The 23,386-nt window shown below is 44.8% G+C and overlaps 1 protein-coding gene across 5 annotated transcripts in view; it reads right to left on the reverse strand.

The window, feature by feature from the left end:
* Positions 1 to 16,417, reverse strand: part of YEATS2 (YEATS domain containing 2) — a 58,277-nt gene extending 41,860 nt beyond the window's left edge. For 4 of the 5 annotated variants that reach the window (XR_014789531.1, XM_084846700.1, XM_084846699.1 and 1 more), the window contains exons 1-9: positions 16,300 to 16,417; positions 15,064 to 15,158; positions 13,738 to 13,851; positions 12,233 to 12,330; positions 12,041 to 12,133; positions 9,377 to 9,616; positions 7,380 to 7,495; positions 6,401 to 6,562; positions 906 to 1,017 (exon numbers count right to left, since the gene is read on the reverse strand). Coding sequence is in view for 4 of the 5 variants with exons in the window: in XM_084846700.1 (XP_084702826.1) it covers positions 906 to 1,017; positions 6,401 to 6,562; positions 7,380 to 7,495; positions 9,377 to 9,616; positions 12,041 to 12,133; positions 12,233 to 12,330; positions 13,738 to 13,837 (921 nt within the window). In the remaining variant the exon portion in view is untranslated. The remainder of the gene's footprint in view (positions 1 to 905; positions 1,018 to 6,400; positions 6,563 to 7,379; positions 7,496 to 9,376; positions 9,617 to 12,040; positions 12,134 to 12,232; positions 12,331 to 13,737; positions 13,852 to 15,063; positions 15,159 to 16,299) is intronic. The other variant, XM_084846698.1, reaches the window with a different exon arrangement.
* Between the last annotated feature and the right edge of the window lie 6,969 nt (positions 16,418 to 23,386).

The raw sequence follows: 23,386 nt of genomic DNA on the forward strand, positions 1-23,386 counted from the left end.
TTACTGAAAGAGCTGCAAATTCATCAGATTAAAAGGTGATACAAGCACCACGAAGAACTCCAAGCACTATAGGAAGGCAGGATTAAAATACAAAATGACTCTCACAATAATTTAAAGTTACAAATACAGCAACAGTCAGCAAATAGGTTGGTGGGTGGCAACCAATCTTAGAACTCCAGATAGGACAAAAGGGAGGCAAAATACCCAGGACATTTCCTCTTCTGAAAATCTCATCAAAATAAAACCAAAATAGTTTAAGAACAATACTACAAGGAAGGGTGTTTTTTTTTAAGTCAACGTTATATTTGTTGCCCCACTGCTCCAAACAGAAGAGCCATGACACTCGTTACTGGCCTAAGTATGCGTGCAGAAAACCTAAGAGATTTGGGGTTTGATATCTTGTTTGTCTGATAAGATCTTGCCTTTCTTACTCTTGTCTTCTTGAGTCTGACAAGAACAAATCTTAGGCTGTGTTCTCACAGGCTTGATGACATCAGGGGCTGTGGCCATCCCTTGCTGCCATCAGGCGAGTAACCACATCATCTGATGTCATTTGATCCATGACCTGTCTGTCTAAGATTTAGAGCCAGGTCTGACATGATTCAAAGCTTGAATGTGCTTCAGTGTGCGCACGGATCTCACTGCAAGCATAGGTTGTCCGTTCCCTTTTCACAGGCGACAAACCCATCTCCAACACTGACGAAAACCAAGAAAGCCCTTGCTTACTCTGAGTTCCAAATGCTCTCACACTTGCACAGGCTGTGCGTGCATTTAACATCACAGAGGACACAAATGCTCTGAACACAGGCAGGACTGGCATAGAAAACAAGGGTTTACTATGTTATTTCTTGAGAAAGCACACACAAAATGTTGTCACCTATTCATTATCACTCCAGTAAAGTTACCTTCAAATGGTGTATGATATCAATCCTTTTGTTCCGGCTATCCTTAAAGTGAATCTGAACCCTCACAGGAAACTCTCCCCAGCCTCGTCTGGTCAGGTGGAAAGGAGGCTCTCTAGGAATGACATTTTGGAGTCCTCCATTACTTTTCAAAAACCTTTTCAACTATACAGAACACAGTTTGAACGGAATATTATTTCATTATCGTACAAGATACTTTTAAGCTTGGGGGAGGAGCTGAAGGAAAAGTAGCTAGGCCTTTGTCAGGAGGAAGAGCAGTAAAGAGTCACCATGGAGATACTAAAGTACTTGCAACAACTGAGACAGTGCCAGAGAAGTAACCTCTAGTACTGAACGTACTACTCAGACTTTTCAAGCCTCCTTAATCTTAGCAGTCTGACTATTTGATTCCAGAAAGACTTTAGCAAGCTCATGATGAGAACATCGGGGCCCAAGATGTTCCCAAATTGCTGAACTATATTTATTTATTACATTTCTATACCGCCCAATAGCTGAAACTCTCTGGGTGGTTCACAAAACAAAACACAGTAACATAGTAAAGCATAATATAAAAACCTTAAATTTAAAATGGAATAAAACCAGAGTAAATACCAGAGCAAAAGCCAGCAGCACTGCAAAGATCTAAAAATGCATTAAGGGAGCAATGTTATGGCCACTAGACCTTGTCTAGAGGGCCATAGGATTTTTCACTTTCTGGGAACTGACGTTGGAGCCAATGTTCCAACCTCAGTTCCCAGAACTGCGCTCCCCGCCCCCTTCCCTGCATAGCTGGCGTGGTTACCTCCATGCTGGCTATGTCTCCATGCTCAGAAACAGAGCACAGAGACAGTGGAAAGGGGGCCATCCTGGGGGTGGGGAGGAGACCGCAGAAGTCATGTTACACAGCTTCCTATGAGCTGCATGGCCTCCCCACCTTCCCGCTCTGAAGCTCCCTGGCTAGACAGGTGAAATCACCTGTCTAGCCCTCAAAATGCAGGGAGGCCGGAGCACGGAGGCGAGGAGGTTGTGCTCTGGACACCCTGCACTGGATAGTCGTCAGCCTCCGACTTCGGAGGCTGACAACTATCTCCACAGGATTGCACCCTAACACAATTTATAAAACTTAAAAGCCCAAGATAATAAAACGCTCTTCACCTGCCTTCAAAAAGACTACAATGTAAACACCAGGCAAGCCTTTCTGGGGAAGGCATTCCATATAGCCAAATAATACCTTCTAGGAGGAAAAATGATAGGATATAAATGTGATAAAAAATACATATCTAAGCACTATACACAAAGAAAAACAGCCATAGGAAATTGCAATTTTGCATGGAGAAACAGTGGGGGATGGGCATCTGTTTTCTGCTCAATATGTCCCCACTCACCCAAGTGCTTTTCCTGCTTGCTGGGTAAACATGCATAAAACAGGTACAGTGTGGGGAAGAGGTGATTCTGAGTGGAGAAACAGATGGTGTGGAAAGGTTTAAGTAGATTTTGCCTGCCGCCACAAGGAGTTGGCTAGGGAGAACTTATACACCCTCCCCACAAAGAAATATGCGGATTGAAAAAATAGTCCTCCACAAATGCTGACTCCACCCAGCTTATGTGGACATCAACAACTGCTCCAAACCCAGCACCTACTTTTCCAAGTAGTTAAGAAGTAGATTTCGAAGAGGAAATACCTACATTTCTTAGCTGTAGGCACTCTTTTAATATCAGTGTAGCTTCTGCAGTTTGCTGTGTTGAAAAGATCAAGGCACTGCATAGATAAAGGCTAAATGTTCATCAGGTTTCTACGCCCTACAACAAACGGCGGTGAAATCATTCACATTTTCTTTTCTTACATTAATTATTATTGATCATAGTCTCTTAATTTGCCTCCTCAACAGTAGGGACTGCAGCAAGAAAGCTGGCTGTTTGGATCTGCATTTTCAAGGCAATTTAAATCAATTACTTAAATCAGCAAGAAAAAAGGTTGATTTAAAGCACTGATTTAAATCAGATTTCCCACTGAAACTTTTTCATATATTTCCTGAACAGTGGTGCAAATGTGACCACTAAACCACATTAATTTACAATTAAATAGAGTAGTACTTACGCTGTTTCATTCTTAAAGCATGCTTTGCATCTCTTTGTCTCACTGCATATATTTCACACGCTTTCCTTTTTTACCTATAGAAGGAATGCCTTTAAAATATTCCCATATAGGGTCTTCCTTATGATCAGCATCCATGACAGTTTCAGGTAAATCCTATACATGTCTCCTCATAAATAAGTTATGGCTTACTCCCAGGTAAGCAGGTATAAGATTGCAGCCTTAGTATGAGAATACAGGAAGATGCACACTGGACAATTTTGGCTTGTCTTTTTCTTCCTAGTGCAGCCCTGCCCTCACAAAAAACCAAGTAGCAAACAAAAACGAAATGCCCGTGACTGATAGGTCAAAGCAAGGTTTGATAGTTTCTGGGCTGGAAAAAACCACATTTAAATGTTCTTAAACCCTATTTTTGGAATTTTTTTAAAGCATCAGTTTTTATCTACCCTACTATATTGGGCTGGTTCGCATGATACGACAGCCCATCATGGGTTATTTAACCCTTGATGAGCCGTGGCATGTGCTGGAAGCCATTTTGAATATGCAACCCTCAATCAAGGGAGTCTGAAACTGTCCACTAGGTTAAACAACCCTCGGCTTGTTGTTTAACCCTTGCATAACTCCTGATGGTCACATGACATGATAACTCCTGATCAGGGGTGGCATAGTCAAATAACGCCTGGCACACGCCATGGCTCACCGTGGCTTAGATAACCCATGGTGAGCTCTGGTGCGTCATGCGAACCGGGACATTGCCTTTCCATCTTAACTCCTCTGCGTTGCTTGGCCCAACTCCACTCCCGCGTAAGTACAGAACAACATCTAGCCCGTGTCTTTGCACATAGGACTTTAGTCAGAGAAACTGAAAGAACTTTCAAGAAGCAAGAGCTGGTAGTCAAACTGGACACAGTCATTTCCATGCGATGAAAAAATGAAATTAATGCCCATGTTTGATTAGTAGGAAACTTCGTATTTATGGAACTGTAAGTATAGGTTTAGCATGTTTATGATGAGATTTAATTGTGACAATGCTCTTGTTTTAATTAAGAGAGAAATATAGTATTTAAAAAAATATCAAACAAATCAATTTAAATGCAACAAACCTGATGTAAATTTTTAAAAATCCAATTTTTTTTAAACATCAATTTTTATTCATCCTTGCCAGAGCATTTCCCACTTGGTGCACTGAAAGTCTATGGCAACAAGCAGAGGGGAACAGCTGGGGCTGACATGGAGGTCTGCATCAAATGGCTTGGCAAGTGCCATATCTACTGAGCACAGCTTCCCTTTCGTGGACACGGAGCAGCAATCTTCAGTCCCCAGATGTCATCATTGTGCATCTGGGGGACAACAACATGAACAAATAGAAGGGAATAGAACTTATGCACCAACCCAAAGGATTTTTTTTTCATATGGTGCATTTAACGGTCCAGTTACTAGGGTCCATTTGCTGGAAAGCCATGTTGGCTGTGATGTGGCTTCCTTGTGAAAGTTATCAGGGCCATTTTTATTTATTTAATTTATTTATTGCATTTATATCCCGCCTTTTTTCCTCTTGCAAGGAACCCAAGGTGGCTTACATTATCCTCCTCCTCTCCATTTTATCCTTACAACAACAACCCTGTGAGGTAGGTTGGGCTGAGAGTCTGTGACTGGCCCAAAGTCACCCAGTGAGCTTCCATGGCCAAGTGGGGACTAGAACCCGGCTCTCCCAGCTCCCAGTCCAACACTCTTGCCACTACACCACACTGGCAATAAGAGTATTTATGGACACCGTGTGTGTGCGTGCACGTGAGAGAGAGAAACCTGGTATAGCAAGACTATCAGTCAATGGCCAGAGTTCATCAAGACAATGGCGTTCAACTGTCAGACACCAGCAATGGTCATCAGAGGAGGTTTGCTGAGCCATCTATACATCCCCCTAGTCTGGCACTGGGGCCAGGCAAGCCACAGGCTTCTGGATGCATGTAGGCCTTATACCTTTTTGGGTCGATGGGCACATTTGGAATTTCGAGAGAGTGCTGTGGCTGCCATGGGGGCTTTCCCATTCACAAAATGGCTCCCATGGGTGTGTGGACAGTCACAAACACCCATTTCCCAGAAGGCAAACTGGTGAAAATGTGTGATTTGGCGTTTGGGGCTCAGACTCCACCTCTGTCTTGCATTTAGTTCCTCTGCCAAGTTACTTGTCTCTGTGCCTCATCAGTTTGCCTTCTGGGATATGAGTGCTGGGGCAGAAAATTCCAGGTTCGAAAGAGTGGCTTTTTATGTTGGAGTTCAGACTCCACCTCTGCCTTGTAATTAGGTTCTTGGGAAAGTTACTTCACTCCCACAAAGCACAACGAAATGGCCATTTCACATAAGAGAAACTGGTGGTGCTCAGAGAAACACAAACACATACAAAGGCAAAACACCTATCCACACCACCTACCTGAACAAACCAAACAAGCTAACACACACACACCAAACACACAAAAAGGCAAAACATACACACCGCACAGAAACACCACCTTCCTTACTCCCTGACCCCTCTAGCCTCCCCAGGATACTTGCTACCACCCCCCAGCCTACTTTTTTTCTTTTTTCTGGGGGGCTAAGCTCATTGGACTGCAGCCACCCACCATTTTCAAAGAATGCCTCTGGGTCTCACATGGGTCCCAGAGGCATTCTTGGAAATCAAGATGGCGGTGGAAGCCATTACTTTGCTTTGCAACATGCCAGCCTGTCAGTAAAAAAATAAAAATCTAAAAAATAAAAATAAAACTCAGGAGGGGGCAGGAAGCCTGATGGACACTAAGAGAGGTATCTGTGCACCATCAGTGCCCATGTTGGAAGCCCCACGCTTATGCTTTGGAATAGGCAAGGACTTGGGCCCTTAAGAAGTTAAAGAGAAGGGGCACTCATAGCCCTTCAAAGGGGGGGGGGGCTGCTTAAGAGGCTTGAGGGGAACAGGGAAAGAGATAAAGATATGCACACCCAGCAAGGTAGTGAAGTTAAGTAGTGTCCAACGTGCACTTCCTTCTTTCAAAAATCAGCATCCTCCCAGGGCAAGCTAATTGGTGTTAGGTGACTACAGCTACAGCTTGCTTGGCAACTATGTTTGGTCCTTGGGGTGTGCCAAACTCTGTGAAAGGGTTCATGAAGTTGTGGGCTGACTATTCAGCCCAACAACACACATGGGTTGTCCTGCTCCAGGCACAATTTGCTATCCATTCTGTCATGCCGTTACTGCACAAAATAAATATGCAATGGTAGATACCTTCCACTGGCTCACTGAGGGAAAAAACCCAACATCAGGGAGAGATCCCAGAGATTAGAAGGGAGTTACAGAACAGTCACTGAGCTTCTGAAAACATGTCACTCAGTTGGGGCAAAATGGACATTTCAGTGAAAGCTTGGTTACCTGACTTCTACAAGATCGTTTGGTTTGTAGCTGGGATGAAGGAAGAACCAGACTTTCTTAACAAAATGATCGATGCTGGGCTCTCGGCGGGACCCTCGTACATACACCATCCATTTATGAGTGGACTGGTCGTTCTCTTCTCTCTTATCAGGAGGAATGTATCTGGCAGGGGGGAAAGTATCACCAAAATTAATTCCACTCCCCCTCTTTTGAAATACCACGGGAGCAGTCCTTACTTCACGGAAAGGGTGGCTAAAGAGCTGCTGGCTGTTGTGGATGGTTGGAGAGGGAGCTATGCTGCTGGAGGCCTCCTTGCAGCAGCAGAAAACTCCTCTGTCATCACTGCTCTGACAGCAGTAACGGGTGAAAAGAGTCGTGTCAGGGCAGATCAGAGAAGCCCTCTCATTCCCCCAATGTGTTCCCAGTAAAGGGTGGGGAATCAGGCCAGCCCTGGAGCTGGCAGAGTTAACCAAAGGGAAGGAGTTTTTTGTTTTTTTTTAAGGCTAACCAAGTACACGCAGAAAGTGGGAGAGGAAAAAAGCCACCCCCCACCCCCCCTTTTGCCTGGGCTGGTGTGAGGTCAGCTGGGCTTAGGAAGTGGAGGTTCCTCTACTACATATTCCCCTGCTCCTAACCTCCATTGGGTTGCTTCGCTGCTTGCCCACTGGCCTTTCCTGCTGGGGGGGAAGAGGTATTGGTGTGACACACCTCCAACCAGCACCACCTGATCTGGTACACTTCCCCTCCCTGTATGCAAGGGGGTGGGGCGGGCAACACTAGTCAGAAGAGGTCAGTGCCCCTCCAATCCAGCCTCCCAGGAAAGGCCAGTGGGGAGGCAGTGGAGAGGGGTCTTGCAGCGGGATGAGGGGGCTGGTGACTATAATTTTTGGTTTGGCTAGCAAGAACAGCCACAAACCATAGACCACTGCCCCATTTTGGCTTGATGGTGAAAAGAACACACAAGACTTCAAATACTAACTTGGAGACGTTGCCAACCACTATGGTTTTCTTCACAAACAGCCGTGAATACTCCTCTTTCGAGAGACCAGCATTTCTCAGCCCCACTTTGCGATCTCTTCCAACACCAGAAGAGCCCTGAGGATGAAATGTTTAGAAATCCACATAAACACACATATTTACTCTCAACAGTTTCCCCTGATGCTGGAAAAAACAGCTATGATTTACCTTTTGAAGTTAAAAAAGTAAATAAGGCTGCGCCCACGCACCTGTCTGCAATACATGAAGATAAAAGCCACCAGCACAAATATTGTAAAATGCCTCCAGCTTAGTACAATAAAAAAATAGGAAAGTTCACAGAACGAGACACAAAGACCATGCTTTCAATGTCTGGCCCAGGCAGATAGGAGAAAGGCTGGTTCTAGAGAGGACATGGCAGCCAAATGCTTCCTAGTGCAGCCCCAAAGCTGTTTTTTGAAAGACCATACTTCCTACTGGATGGAGGAAGGAGAATCCAGTGTACGCACCACTGGTTGGCTACAAGTAGGGAGAGAAAGTCTTGTTTTTACAAGCATCTAAGGCAGGGATAGGCCCTTGCCAAGTTCAGACTCCCAGCAAGAGCGATCTATCCCTCCCCGCTGTACAGGAGGGGTGCAGAAACTCTTTCCACCTGAAGGCAAAATTCCATTTTGGCAAAGCTCTCAGGGACCACATTCCAGTGGCGGGAAAAAGGGGCATGGCCAAAATACCAGCATATGTTAGCTTAAAGCTGTTACTGCTAGTAACTAAGCCTCAGAAGAGGCATTTCAACCTTTTAGAATGCAGAGAGAACTGCACAAAAGTCAGGAAACCACTAAATGATTAGAGCTTGAGGGAAAGGGGGTGGTGCCAGGGGAAGGGTACAAGGCCTTCTGAGAATCTCCAGAAGGCCAGATTTGGCCCCTAGGCCTCAAGTTCTGTGCCCCTGCCCTACAGCCTGATGGCCAGGCAGGAAAAGGGAAATAGCGGGTTGCCAGAAGAAGGGCGGTAGAAAGGCTCAACTGACAAGAATGGGCGGGCATCTGCCAAAGGAACAGTCTTCTCACCACTCCTGTGCCCTCATTGACTGTCCTCCTCAAAGGCAGCACCTGATTGGTTCAGACTGCAGCTACTCAAACGTAGGGTTTTTAAAAAATGTTTTACTTTGAAATGGAGCAGTGCAGGCCATGCAGGCTTTTCCAGCTGGATGTTGCAGCACATCCTTTTGCCAGCGGAGCCAGCTGGGCGAAGAGGAGGAGGACTGCAACAGGCTGAAGAGAAGCCACTGCCACAGCAGCTTGGCAGGGTCAGTGTGAGACCCTTTCTTTACCTCTGGGCCCTCTACAGATGCCTGCCCATACCCCTCACTCCTCCGGGGCTGGGCCTGTGCTGATGCTCCAACCTGGAAGTTAAGCTAGGCTTGCACTGTTAGGGGGTATGGAGATACAGAACTGCAGAGGAACCAAAAATGTCACATAGGGCCAAGGTCCTCTGTGAAAGGATTTTTCTGCCTAATCAAAAGGAGGCCTGGGTCCACTAATATTGGGAAATTTACATTTGTTTCCATTTCTCTAAGGAAAAGCAACTGTTCTCTCACTAGGTTCAAAAAGAGGGTACTTTTGGGTGGAAAGAAACTGCTTCCTGCCCTCTCTCTGCTCTGAAGGTGTTAAAAGCTGCAAAATGTGTTAAGTTGGAGCTGTATAATGTTAAAAATAATGAAGCCAAAACCACAGCATAGCAATTTTGAAATTAGCACTGTACATAATGCTACACCAGCAGGAAATAGGTAGCAACAAGCAATACATCTTTAATTGATCCTTTTCTTTGCAGTAGTGCTAACAACGCTCTCCCCTCCCCTGCCCCCTATTGAGGGAAACAATCTCTGTGAGGTTTGGAAGGTGTAGCAGAAACCAACACTATATTTGCTATGCCTGCTCTCCAATACAAGATAACTTTATTTTTTCCTTCCCACCTTATCTCAACACCAGAGTCTCATTTTACCTGTTCAGGACTCTTGCTCAGTCTCTGGTCGTGCTTGTTTGACAATCTCTCTTCTGCATCTAGATTACCATTGTCCTTTCCCATCATATAGTCCATGTGTTGAGATGATTCACTCTCTGAATGGTTAACTGATAGGGTTTCCGACCCCTGATTAGCAGGAGATGATGATCTGGATGGAGATTCCAAAAACTTCTTGATGGACGGGTGGTTAAAAACCATAGGATCACAGGCCTTGGTTCCCTGAAATAACACAGCACGTACAGCATTTCAATTCTGCTCAGAATTAGAACCAAATACAATGGAAAGTAACATAATAACATAGGAAGCTGCCTAATACTAGCTCAGGTAATTTATCCATTCAGACCACCATTTTCTACTCCAACTGGCAGTAGGTTTCCAGAGTTTTGGGCTGTGATCTTTCTGATCACCCACTACCTGATCCTCTTAACAGAAGATGCCAGATGTTTAATCTACGACCTTCTGCATGCAAAGCAGGTGGTGTACCACTGAGCTACAGTCCCCGACTGAATATCAAAAGGAGTATGAGCAACAAGCAGGTCAGCTGGCAACACACACATTATCAACAGGACAGCTCTTCTAAAAGCCAGTGGATTCACACTATTTTGTACGCTAACATGGACCATAAAAGGAGACAGCATCATGCTTATGGGAAACCTGTCTAGTTGGCTCACTCTCTCTGGATTTAGGAAAACACTTAATTTATTTTTAAAAACCCTTGAGGCACGCTCCTACTGATTTTTTTTCAGTTGTCAAGTAAGCCATGCTAGTATTAAGAGTTGGTTTTATCCTTTACTAGCAAAATGTCCATCATGACAACAGCCAAGGTATGCAGAGGTGTATACTACAGGGATTCCTGGGGGACGCAATGTGTCTGTGTGATCTGCAAACACACTATTAGGGGCAGGAGCAGGCAGTTTTAAGGCCTGTGAGGTCTACTTTTTTTTTTAATAGAACCTGGAGATCCACCAACTGGAACCTGATGTGAAAGACAAACATACAGAATCAAAGAGTTCCAAGCCCAAGAATTTGTTTTAAGTATCAGAACTGAACAGAGCTCACAGCCCTTCCACACAAAAATCCACACCTGGTCTCCTGAAGCTTTCTTCATTTCGCAGTATAATTTAGGGCAAGGTAGAGTCATTTTGTTGCTGCTCTCATTAAACAGTGGGGAACCAGAAATCCTTGGCAATCTACTGCAAATCTCCTAGAGATCTACCAGTGGATCTGGATCTGCCTTCTGCTCACCTTTGCCCAAATGCAGCTCTTTATTTGCCATTCTTTCTTATGAGAAGAATCACATCACAGGAATAGAGGCTAGCCCCTCTTTGGGGGTTGTACCGAGTCTTTAATACAACCCCTAATAATTTAATAAAATTAAAACAAATAAAATTAACCAATGTGGGTCCAAGGCTACACGATATAAGGCTACAGTGTTCCAATTGCTTTCAACTGTGACGAAGTTAAATGAGTTGCCTAGTTTCAATTTATTAGCTACAAACCTAAACTGGATTTTGAACCTGGTTTTAAGATCATGGCTGTTCAGATGTTCAGTGAAGAAGGCATTGTTTTATGTTGGTTTACTTGAAGTGTATTAGGGCGCAATGCTATTGAGAGAGTCAGCAGCCTCCAAAGTCAGAGGCTGTTGAGTATCCAATGCAGGGTGGCTGATTTTGGCTGTCTAGTTGCAGCTTCGGGGAGGGAAGGAGGCTGCGGAGGGTACAGGAAGCTGCATAAAGCAGCTTCCGCCGGCTCCTTCCCTCTCCACCCCCAGGACTGCCCCCTTTCCCTCATCTCTGCGCTCCATTTCCGAGCACGGAGACATAGACGGTGTGGAGAGAAGCACAGGGAGGGAGCACAGTTTCTGGGTACAATGTTCGGAGCCCTGGCTCTGACCTTGGTTCCCAAAAACTGAAAAAATCCAATGGCCTTCTAGACAGTGTCTAGTGGCCACAGGATTGTTCCCTTAGGGTTTTTTTTTATACAGAGAAATAGCATCAATCAAGGTCCCCCACACAACCACACCTCCCTAAAATTACCCATACACTACATTAAAAAAATAATAACCTTACCCGCTTATCAGCAATCAGCATCTACAACATATAGATCAACTACACATATAGAATCCCCCCACTCTCAAATCAAACAAATGTACAGGAGTAAAAAAAAAAAGGGGGGGGAGAAAAGAAAAAACAGAGAGTGGGGAAGAGTGGAAGGAAGGAAGGAAGGAAGGAAGGAAGGAAGGAAGAAAGAAAGAAAGAAAGAAAGAAAGAAAGGGAACTACTTTAGGTATGTCTGGACCCAAGGACTGGTTTGTCCCCCAAACAAGAAAATGGTGTGCTAGAGCCAAAAGAAACCTCTTTTCATTAAACACCTTCAAACATCACTAATATTCAGAGACTGTCACCTTAAAGTATTAGTTAATGGGCTGATGTTATCTGACTAGTTGAAAACCCAAACTAATCTAAAGCGTAATCTGACAAACACTTGGAGACAGTCTAGAAGAAGCTCTCCTCACAGCTTTCATGGACTGCGTTTCAAAATATGTATGCCAAGCGTTTGAGAATACGTCAAGACAATCTTCATGTTTTGCCAAGTCAGTACATCCTTTTTGGGTTCACATGCTCTGGTTGCATTAGTGTTTACCTCTCCAACTTTAAGGAGACCAGCAGAAGCATAGTAGTTTGCAACAATGCAGGCACGCAGTTTATCCATCATTCTTCTTGCCTCAATCAGGCGCTACATAAAGGGGAGATGAAACTCCTGTTATGAAGTATTGTGACTGCAAAAAACCACTTCTTCCCACCCCAATAAACAATAAGTATGAGAACTGTATACCTGATCTATAACTTCAATTTCATGTTCTTTATTCTTCATTTCTACTGAAAATTGCTCTTTGATAATTGCCTCAATCTTCAGCACTGCAGCATCTCGAGCTATAAAGAAGAGCCCACAAAGAGGAAGAAGATTCTTATGTGAAAGAAACTTAAGGGGATTGCTAATATTACAATTCCCTACTTGTGCCTGGAAAATGTGTGCAAAAAAGGGTAAAAATGCTCATTATTTTAATGTCTGATTGAAGAGACCAAGCATAACCGAACAGAAGAAGTGAATGTTTATATTTATTCATGGAGGGAGCAATCCTATGGCCGCTAGACAGTGGCTAGACGGTCATAGGATATGGTGTTTTCCGGGAACCAACCTCGCAGCCCACAGTCCGAGGTCGGTTCCTAGAGAACTGACCTCCCCCCCTTCCGTGTTGGCTCTGAAGCGGCGTGGAACAGCCCTGTCCTCTGCACTCGCAAGAGGAGTGCGGAGCGGCCGGAAAGGGGCACGGCTGGGGGCATTCCGGGGCAGGGAGAGTTTATGTAACATCCTGTATGACACAGCAGCCTCCTTCCCCACTCCGTCCTCCCGGGAGAAAAAGCAGGACAGGAGAAGTGTGGAGGGAACGATCCCCTTTGTGCTTCTCCTGCCCTGCACTGGATAGGCGGTCACCTCCGAGTTTGGAGGTGGCCACCTATCTAGATAGGATTGCTCCCTTATTGTACTTTTAAACTGCCTAATAACCAAAGTTCTCTGGGTGGTGGACAATACATTAAAACATACAGTATGAATATTAAAACAAAAACAGTACAGAATAAAACTGAGATAAAATCAGCAGCAAAGAATATAACCATCAGAACATCATATAGGCTGTTAGATAATATGCAGATGTTATAATATACAAATAGATATTAAATAATACAGAAATAATTTATGAACCACAAGATAATAACTGCTTTGATTAAAAAAAAATCCAAAGATTGCTGAAAAGAAACCCAGGAGTAACAGGGGCTCAACAGCCACTCAACCCATTTCAAGAGATCTTCATCAAGAGCCTATTCGGACATGAAGTTGAAGCAATCCATATATGGACCAATCTACTATGATAAATGTGTAGCTTGGCCTTTAAGTGTTTGTGCAACATGTATAAATGCCATCTCTGTGTGTAGCAGGATCATGATTGTGCTACAGGTGATTTTAAAAAAACAAACAAAAAAACCCCTATCCTCCCATACCACGGTTTCAATGAAAATATCTCCCACCCTCAAATCTATTTGCATTGGGAGGGAAGCCAGAGAACACGTGAAAAAACTGCTATATAAATACCAAGTATTATTGTTTCAGTTCAAGTGCCATCTGGATATAGTAATTTTTTTTAATGAAATGAGGAAAGGTGTCTCTTGATCTATCAACCAAACTTCTCAATTTCTCAACAAATAAGTACTGAAATTAATGTAAGTTGGTGTGAAAGAAAAAAGGCAACCCCCCCCCATCTGAACTTTAAAGCAAATTTCTACCTGATTGTTCAGCTGCTTTGTGACGTTTATTTGTATGCACAACTGAGATCTCCTCATAGTCTGGGTCCATCTCTTCTAGAGTCCTCTTGATTCCTGACATGTCTGCCCTCTTCACTTGAGGGAAGAGAAAACAACACCACACCAAAAAATAAATTCAAACATCTTGAAAAACTTCTCATCTCTAAGGTCACATCATAGAGGAAGCCAACCCCCCAACTTGGAACAAAATAAGAGTATGTCTCAACTGTTTCCTTAATGCTACTGAGATCTATGACGGGGTGGGTGATCTGCTGCTCCCTAGGGCAGAATCCACTGGGCACTTATGCCCCTGCTGATTGTATTACACTCTGCCAATTCCACTGCGCGAGCAGCCCCCAATGCTTGCACAATGGCAACCCAGGGCAACCTGAAACAAATGGAAATGCTCATTTCTGGAAGGAGGCAGGTTGGCAGAGCTCACATAAGGACAGAAATGGTGGGTCCTGCTTGCACAATGGAACTGCCAGGACCCAATGCTTGCGAAAGGAAATTGGTGGGGCGGAACTGGCAGGGGTATACACACCCCATTGGATTCTGCCCCAGATGATGTTGAACTCTAGGTCTGTCAACCCCGGAACATTGGCCATGCTGGGCTGACAGAAGTTGGAATACAGCAACAACTGGAGGGTCACAGGTTGCCCAGCCCTGATCTATGAAGTGGTTCAGCTCATTCAAACCTGATTCTGAATCGCACTGCTTTGATCCAAAAAAGCCTTTAAAAAAGCTTTAACACAGTCCCTAAAATGATCTGAGCATGAGGGAGAGAAGGTGTGTTGTCATTCATCATAAGCACCACCAAACCAACATAAGCAACGGTCACACAAAAAACATCTACCGATGCAGTGCCAATTATGCCTCTATGTGGCTTTTCCAGGGTATAGCTTGAAGTGCTAAAAAAAATCCTTGAAAACCTATTTGACCAGAGACTGATAGGATAAACAACAGACTGAGAGGATAAACAACAAGTTGAAATAAAACTGCGTACTACAGGCAGTGACACCTCTATACTATAGCCTCCAAGACTCTGAAAAGTTATCTGTATGCAGCCTCAAGTTTAATGGTGTGTTTGTGGGTGTGCATGTCTACGCAGAGCCTCTAATAGGTCTCCAATCCTGCAAACCATTTCTTCAGTCCCAGCACAAGTAGAAACCTTCTTTTTCCTGCTCATTTTCCTCAGGAAAGTGTGCACACATGTGAAATATATATATGCCATTGCCAACATATCACACACAGAAAGATATTGGAAAGCTATTATAAACAAACAAAAAACTCTCAGCAATATTTTACCTCAGATGTGTCAGAGATAAAGAATCTGATTTCCCTCTAATGTCACTGCACCTCAGTTGCAGGCTTCTCAGTTTTCTCAGCCTGTTCAGTTACCCCTGTTAAATAAAAACTGTTTTAGACAGTGAAAGCAGTATTTTCTTTCCATTCAGTTTTCCAGCATGTTCTATTCCATAAGGCATTGTATTTTATTTTCTAATTTCGTATCTTAAGTTCTTTATAATCTCACAACCACCGAAGACATTGGTAAAACATCAAGTTGACAGCTCAAGCTATTGTTAACCAATTCCTTAAGGAGGGGTGTACAAACTACTGCCCCAATGAATTTCTACAAAATACAGCGTTTCTAAGGCATATTATGCCAGGGCTACATAGAGATGGGTACAAATATCCAAAATCAGAGAGTCAATATGGCATGCTAGTTTGCAAAGCAGCTGCCCTACCTCCCTGTCCTCACCTAATGGAAGTTATCTTCAGGGCCATCAGGCACCAACTTTGTGAAGGTCTGCAGAACAAGCCTGACTGGGGACAATTGAGCATTAAGATACGGCACTCCATCAATGCTTTATAACAAAAAACTTGCCTGCCATACCACCACTCTCACAACTCAGTGAGTTGGCCTTTGGGACTAGCCTTATCAGACACAGTGCTCCAATCCCGTGTGCACGTGGGAAAAAGTGCCACTGTGGATTGTATTTCTGAGCAAGAATAACATGAGACTGAATGGCTGCGCTCCTAACAGCCCATCCTTATGCAGAGCTAGTTAGGCATGCTTAAGCCAGTTGAAATCCATGGGAACAGGATCGTGCAACTCTACATAGGACTGGGCTGCACGTGGACTCCAAAGTCCCACTGAAATCCATGTGGGGAGCTTCCGAGTAAACCACAGTTAAGACTGCTCCGCAGGGCTGCAGATTTAAGCATGCTGACTTGTAATTAAGTTAACCGAAAATGGATCCATGGTCTTTCTTCCAAGTAAACACGGTTGGCTCGGATCTGGGTGGAGGCGGGTATTCCTGGGACATTTCGCTCCCTTCGGGTCCCGGAGCCCGGGCGAAGTTCTACAGTCAGCAAACTTAGCAGGCTCTCTTGGGGGCAACTGCCTCGAGCCAGCCGTCTTGCGCGGGAGCCAGAGTCGAGCCCGCGCCAGAGGGGGCGCTCGCCCCCCACACGCGCCCGCCCTGCCCCTCCTCCCGGGAGACCGAAAAGCAGAGCTCCGGCTCCAGCTGCGCGACTCACCGGCTGGCTCAAGACACCCCGGAAGGCCGCCGCTGGCGGTCCCTCAGCATCAGCCAACCCAACGCTCAGCGAGGCCGCCGCCTGCAGCGCGCAGCCGCCATCAGCTCCGTCCTCTGTCAGGGCGTCGGAGGGGCGCGGCTGCGCAGGCGGAGAGCGGAGAAGGGGCGGGCGTTGGGCGAAGCCGAGAGCTGGAGGGGGCGCTGGCCTGGCCCTTCCGTGGCAGCCCAGGCGGCGGCCCCCTCCGACAGCCTTCCCTGCTCCCTGAAGCCGGAGGCTGCCGCTGTCGGGAAACCTGATGCGCTGGACGGAGGGAGCTGGCCGAGCTCTCTTGCAAATTGCTGAAGAGCTTTTTATTCCCCTCCCCCCGTCTCTCTCTCTCTCTCTCTCTCTCACACACACACACACACACACACACAATTGTTAATGTGATATTATTAAACTTTTTAAAGCCACCGGGAAAGGGTTTTTTTTGTGTTTAGTATTTTTCTTCCTTTTTTTTTGCTCGTTTGTTGTTCAGTCGTTCAGTCGTGTCCGACTCTTCGTGACCCCATGGACCATAGCACGCCGGGCCTTCCTGCCCTCCGCTCTCCCCCGGAGTGTGCTCAAGTCCATATTCATTGCAACGGTGATGCTATCTAGCCATCTCTTCCTCTGCCGCCCCCTTCTCCTTTTGCCTTCAGTCTTTCCCAGCATCAGGGTCTTTTCCAGAGAGTTTTCTCTTCGCATTAGGTGGCCAAAATATTTGAGCTTCAGCTTCATTATCTGTCCTTCCAATGAGCACTCAGGGTTGATTTCCTTTAGGATGGACTGATTTGACCTCCTTGCAGTCCAGGGGACTCGTAAGAGTCTTCTCCAGCACCACAGTTCGAAGGCATCAATTCTTCGGCGCTCAGCCTTCCTTATAGTCCAGCTCTCACAGCCATACATTACTACTGGGAAAACCATAGCTTTGATTAGACGGACCTTTGTCGGCAAGGTGATGTCTCTGCTTCTTACTATGCTGTCTAGATGTGCCATAGCTTTCCTCCCCAGGAGCAAGCGTCTTTTAATTTCATGGCTACAGTCACCGTCTGCTGTGATCTTGGAGCCCAAGAAAATAAAATCTGTCACTGCTTCCATTTCTTCCCCTTCTATATGGCAGGAAGTGATGGGGCCAGATGCCATGATCTTAGTTTTTTTAATGTTGAGTTTTTGCTCATTACTGATTTCTTTAAAAAAATAAAAATGCTGCGGCCTTCATTGTGATTTTTGATGGATGACTTGTATTGTTTTTGTCTTTTGTTGTTACCTTCCTGCGGAGCATTGCATGCTGACGATTTTCTGGGAATCCGGGATATAAACTTAATAATAAATACATAAGGGTGGCTTCCCTTTCCACCCACTCCCTCCCTCCCATGGCAAGGCTTCTGTGCCTTTTAAGGGCGGCAGATGTTCTGCTGTAAGAAAATATGGAAGAAGCGGGAAAATACAGGAGATCTAGCTTTGAAGACAGTGTCCGCGGCTTCCAGACCAGGCTTTTGTGGTGCCATTGTCCTGCCTCACAGAATGTTATTGGGGGGTGTGTGTGTGTGTGTGTGTGTGTCCAGCCTTTCACTCCTAGATCTCCTGTGTAATATGAAGCAATACATTGGAGACCCTCAGCTTTATGGGGTCCTGGAGCAACACTGCCCCCCATTTCCCTGCACACACCCTGGCCAAACCTGGTAAATGGTGAATGTGAGCTTTTTAAAATGTCCGGACAAGTTAATTAATTGTCCTTGCAGAAGCAGACATTACAAAACTCAGTGGGAAACTCCAACTTGTTTTGAGCAAGAACGAAAGCCTGCAATCTTATTACCCTAACCTGGGAGTAAAAATTGAACATAGTGAGACTTCCACACTGAACAAAGGCGCCTTCTAAAGCAATGTTTATCTGGCTCTTGGTAGAACTTAACCTATGTTAATTAAGGTAGAAGTTTTGCCTGTATGTTTACTTGTAAAGAGAAAGGAAACATTTGAGGAGATAGACCACTGTAAAGCTCTTACTTTGGTTAGTCAAAATAATCAAAGTACCATTAGTTTGGACCTGCTGCAAGGACAGCATAAAAGAGATGCAAATACAGTGGGGCATTGGCTCTAGTGGAACACAGAGGCCTGTGCACAAAGGGGTAACTCTGTGTGGCATGGTATGGTGACTTGGTGGCATGGGTGCAACTGAGTTGAAATAGTGGTGGAAAGTAAAGGAAGGATAGAAAGATTAAGAACTTAACACAGATATTACCATGTCTACATGGCACAGGAGAGGCAGGACTGTTCTTCAGGGAAAGGGTTGCATGGATTAGGATGCCTTTGGGTTCTTCGGACTTTGACTGACTGGAGCAGGTTGGAGCTTAAGTTTGGAAAGGGGGACTTTTAGCAAATTCCCCTGCCCTGGCTATACCAAGGGCTCAAAATAATAAACATGGATGGAGAAGGCAGAGGACATGAGGAGAAAGGAAGGATAAGCAAGGCTAGTTGGGATTCGGGTCTAGCAAAGCTAGAATAAGCTTCACATGCTGGATCTCCCTCTGGTAGGAAGACTGGCAAAAAGCAGCCCAGGCAGAGCTTGGACTGCAATTTAGCAAAGCTTGAATGTGGTTTTTCTGGGTTTAGAAAAGGCAGAGGAACTAGAGACCAAATTGCCAATATCTGCTGGATAATGGAGAAAGCCAGGGAGTTTCAGAAAAACATCTATTTCTGTTTTATTGACTATTCTAAAGCCTTTGACTGTGTGGATCATAACAAATTGTGGCAAGTTCTTGGTGGGATGGGGATACCAAGTCATCTTGTCTGCCTCCTGAGGAATCTGTATAACGACCAAGTAGCAACGGTAAGAACAGACCACGGAACAACGGACTGGTTTAAGATTGGGAAAGGAGTACGGCAGGGCTGTATACTCTCACCCTACCTATTCAGCCTGTATGCAGAACACATCATGCAACGTGCTGGGCTTGATGAAGCCAAGGCTGGAGTTAAAATCACTGGAAGAAACATTAACAATCTCCGATATGCAGATGATACCACTTTGATGGCTGAAAGTGAGGAGGAGCTGAGGAACCTCATGATGAAGGTGAAAGAAGAAAGTGCAAAAGCTGGGTTGCAGTTAAACCTCAAAAAAACCAAGATTATGGCAACCAGCTTGATTGATAACTGGCAAATAGAGGGAGAAAACGTGGAGGCAGTGACAGACTTTGTCTTTCTAGGCACAAAGATTACTGCAGACGCTGACTGCAGCCAGGAAATCAGAAGACGTTGACTTCCTGGGAGGACAGCAATGACAAATCTTGATAAAATAGTGAAGAGCAGAGACATCACACTGACAATAAAGGTCCACATAGTTAAAGCAATGGTATTCCCGTAGTAACCTATGGCTGCGAGAGCTGAAGTACTTTGGCCACATCATGAGAAGACAGGATACCCTGGAGAAGATGCTGATGCTAGGGAAAGTGGAAGGCAAAAGGAAGAGGGGCCGACCAAGGGCAAGATGGATGGATGATATTCTGGAGGTGACAGACTCGACCTTGGGGGAGCTGGGGGTGGCGACGGCCGACAGGAAGCTCTGGCGTGGGCTGGTCCATGAAGTCACGAAGAGTCGGAGGCGACTGACCGAATAAACAACAACAACTCTTATAGGGCCTGCTTGCCTAGGGGAAGGGTTTCCTTAAACAATAGAAGGATAGCTAAAAATATCAGCACTGTAGCTCTCCAGCCAAGTTACTCAGAAAGGAAGAGATGTGCAGATAAGGGTACTTGATGGCCCTTAGGGCACAATCCTAGGCTTTTTTTTTCCTGTCTAAACCTGCATAGGATCGCACTCTTAATTACTGTAGATTGGCAATGGAGGAGCAAACACTCAAAGTTTGGCAAGCTTCCCCTCAGGGGTCTCACTGGCTAATGAGATCAAGTATCCCTTGGATGTGGTAGGTAACTTCTTGCAGAGAGGGTGGCATTTTTCCAGAGACATTCCATTTGTGGTGGGGAGGATCCTAAATACATTTATGAGTCATGCTGACTCCACCAGTGCTCTGTAGTGCAGCCATCCTGTCTTTTGCTACAGCTGCTCCTGAAATGGAGAGAAGATAGAAGAGTCTAGTGGGCTCCTCACCGGACCGTGCCAATGCTGCCTGGCAGTGGTAGGGGGGGGGGCTCCGTGGGAAATCCAGAGGGGGCTTGAGCCCTGTAGCCTCCCACCCCAAAGTCAAACATATGACCCTCTAGCCTCCAGCTGTGGCCTGAATTGGTTGATGTTGTTTATTCGTTCAGTCACTTCCAACTCTTCGTGACTTCATGGACCAGCCCACACCAGAGCGTCGCCACCCCCAGCTCCCAAGCTTTATCACTTGATTCTGCTTACTATCCCTAATTCTGAGAAACTGCTATTTGAAAGAATCTCTCAGGCATTGACCAATATCTGCTCCGCCTGGTGCTAGGATAGCAAAATCTGATGGGTAGCAGTATTGCTATTGTTATTTAAATGTTTATTGTTGAACCATAACATAGAGAAAGCAACATTCTTGCCATTTCGGATTGCGTTCATAGCTCTGAGTACAAATGCAGCCAAAGAACGCAAGTTCTTATCAAGCATAACAGCGGAGAGATTTATGATCTTTTGTAAGTTCCAAGGAAAAGAAGTCAGAATCATCCCAGAGTATCTTTCCATAAGGAACAAAGAGTCTTGTGGCATCTTAAAGGCTAACCAATTTATTCTGGCATAAGCTTTTGTGGGCACTGCCCAGTTTATCACTTGTATCAGATGAAGTGGGCTACAGTCCACAAAAGCTTATGCCGGAATAAATCAGTTAGTTTTTAAGGTGGCACAAGACTCGATAGGTGTAACTGAGACTTGGTGGGATGACTCTCATGACTGGAATACAGAAATTGAAGGATATAACTTGTTCAAAAAGAACAGGAGGAACAGAAAGGGAGGTAGGGTTGCACTATATATGAAAAATACATATCTCTGTACAGAAATACAGGAGGATGAGCTTGGTAGCCCCATCGAGAGCATCTGGATCAAAATAAATGGAGCAAAGAATAAAAGGAACCTGGTGGTCGGAGTCTACTACCGGCCACCCAATCAAGGAGAAGACGAGGATGAAACTTTTGAAAAGCAAATTGCCAATGTTTCAAGGAAGCATGATGTGGTAGTAACGGGGGGACTTCAATTTCCCCAATATTTGTTGGGAGAGAAATTCTGCAAAACATGGCCCCGCCAGGAAATTCCTGACTTGTGTGGTGGATAACTTCCTCCTACAGAAAGTGGAGGAAGGAACTAGAGGATCGGCTATCCTTGACTTGATCCTAACCAACAGAGATGACTTAGTGGATAAAGTAGCAGTTACAGGAACTCTGGGGGAAAGCGACCATGTTATACTTGAGTTCTTGGTTCTAAGGGAAGTAAAAGCCGAGTGTAGTCAAACACGTATCCTGGATTTTAGGAAAGCTGATTTTAATAAACTCAGAACAATGATCAGTAAGGTCCCATGGCAAGCGACTCTAATGAGAAAAGGTGTCCAAGATGGGTGGGAGCTTTTTAAAAAGGAAATTCTCAAGGCACAATTACAAACAATTCCAACAAGGAAAAAAGGAGGAAGACAACAGAAGAAGCCAATGTGGCTTCACAAAAAGCTAAGAGATGACCTGAAAACAAAAAAGGACACATATAGGAAGTGGAAAGAAGGCCAAGCAACAAAGGAAGAGTACAGGCAGGTAGCACAGAATTGCAGGGATGGTGTCAGGAAGGCTAAGAGAATGAGCTGAGGTGAGCGAGGGATGCTAAAAGCAACAAAAAGGCTTTCTTCAGCTACGTGCATAGGAAAAGACAGAGGAAAGAAATGGTTCTTCAGCTATTAAATAAGGATGGCAAAATGATAACAGATGACAAGGAAAAGGCAGAGGTGCTCAATTCCTACTTTGGCTCAGTCTTCTCCCAAAAGAGGGTCTATGACCCCCCTGGCAAAGGCGAAGTACAGGCTAAAGGGGCAGGATTGCAGCTTGAGATGGATAGGCATATGGTCATGGAACACCTAATTACTTTGAATGAGTTCAAATCTCCAGGGCCAGATGAACAACATCCTAAAGTAATAAAGGAACTGGCAGAAGAACTCTCAGAACCACTGTCTATTCTCTTTGAGAAATCATGGAGGACGGGTGAAGTGCCAGATGACTGGAGGAGGGCTAATGTTGTTCCTATCTTCAGAAAGGGTAAAAAGGAGGAACATGGGAACTACAGACCAGTCAGTCTGACATCAATCCCTGGGAAAATTCTGGAGCAGATGATAAAGCAATCCATCTGGAAGCACCTTGAAAACAATGCAGTGATTATTCAAAGCCAACATGGATTTGTCAAGAACAAATCCTGCCAGACGAATCTGATCTCATTTTTTGATCAAGTCACCTCCCTTGCGAACTGTGGGAATGCTGTAGACATCAAATACCTCGATTTCAGCAAAGCTTTCGACAAGTGCCCCATGATATCCTGATGAGCAAACTAGCTCAAAATGGGCTAGATGAAACAACGATCCGGTGGATCCACAGTTGGCTACAGAATCGGACTCAAACAGTGCTTATCAATGGGATGTTCTCCAACTGGGGAGAGGTAATGAGTGGGGTACCGCAGGGCTCAGTCCTGGGCCCAGTGCTCTTCAACATTTTTATTAATGACTTCAGGAGGAGGTGCAGGGAATGCTTTTTTAAAAAATATATTTTTATTTATTTTATCTTTATTACCAAAATTACCAACTACCTACTGAATACGTCAGTTCTCATCCATACAATATTTTACTTAGGACACCATAATAACAGAAAGAGAAGAAAGGAAAAAAGAAAAATAAAGGAGAGGAAGAAAGGAAGTCAAGAAAAAAGAAACAAGTTCTTTCCCCTTCCCTCCCTCTCTCCCCCTCTCCACCCCCTTAAGAATTAAATTTAGATTCCAACGTCTCGTATTTTTAAAAACTGTATCTATTATAAATCTTACAATTTAGTAAAACAATCTTTTATATCAACGCAACAGTTCTACACTTCCTTCCCAAAAGCCTGAATATCAGTAATAATAATAATAATAATAATA

This window comes from Heloderma suspectum, chromosome 3 (assembly GCF_057233095.1).
Source record: "Heloderma suspectum isolate Gila_16-S chromosome 3, 16-S_ref, whole genome shotgun sequence".
Lineage (NCBI taxonomy): Eukaryota > Metazoa > Chordata > Lepidosauria > Squamata > Helodermatidae > Heloderma > Heloderma suspectum.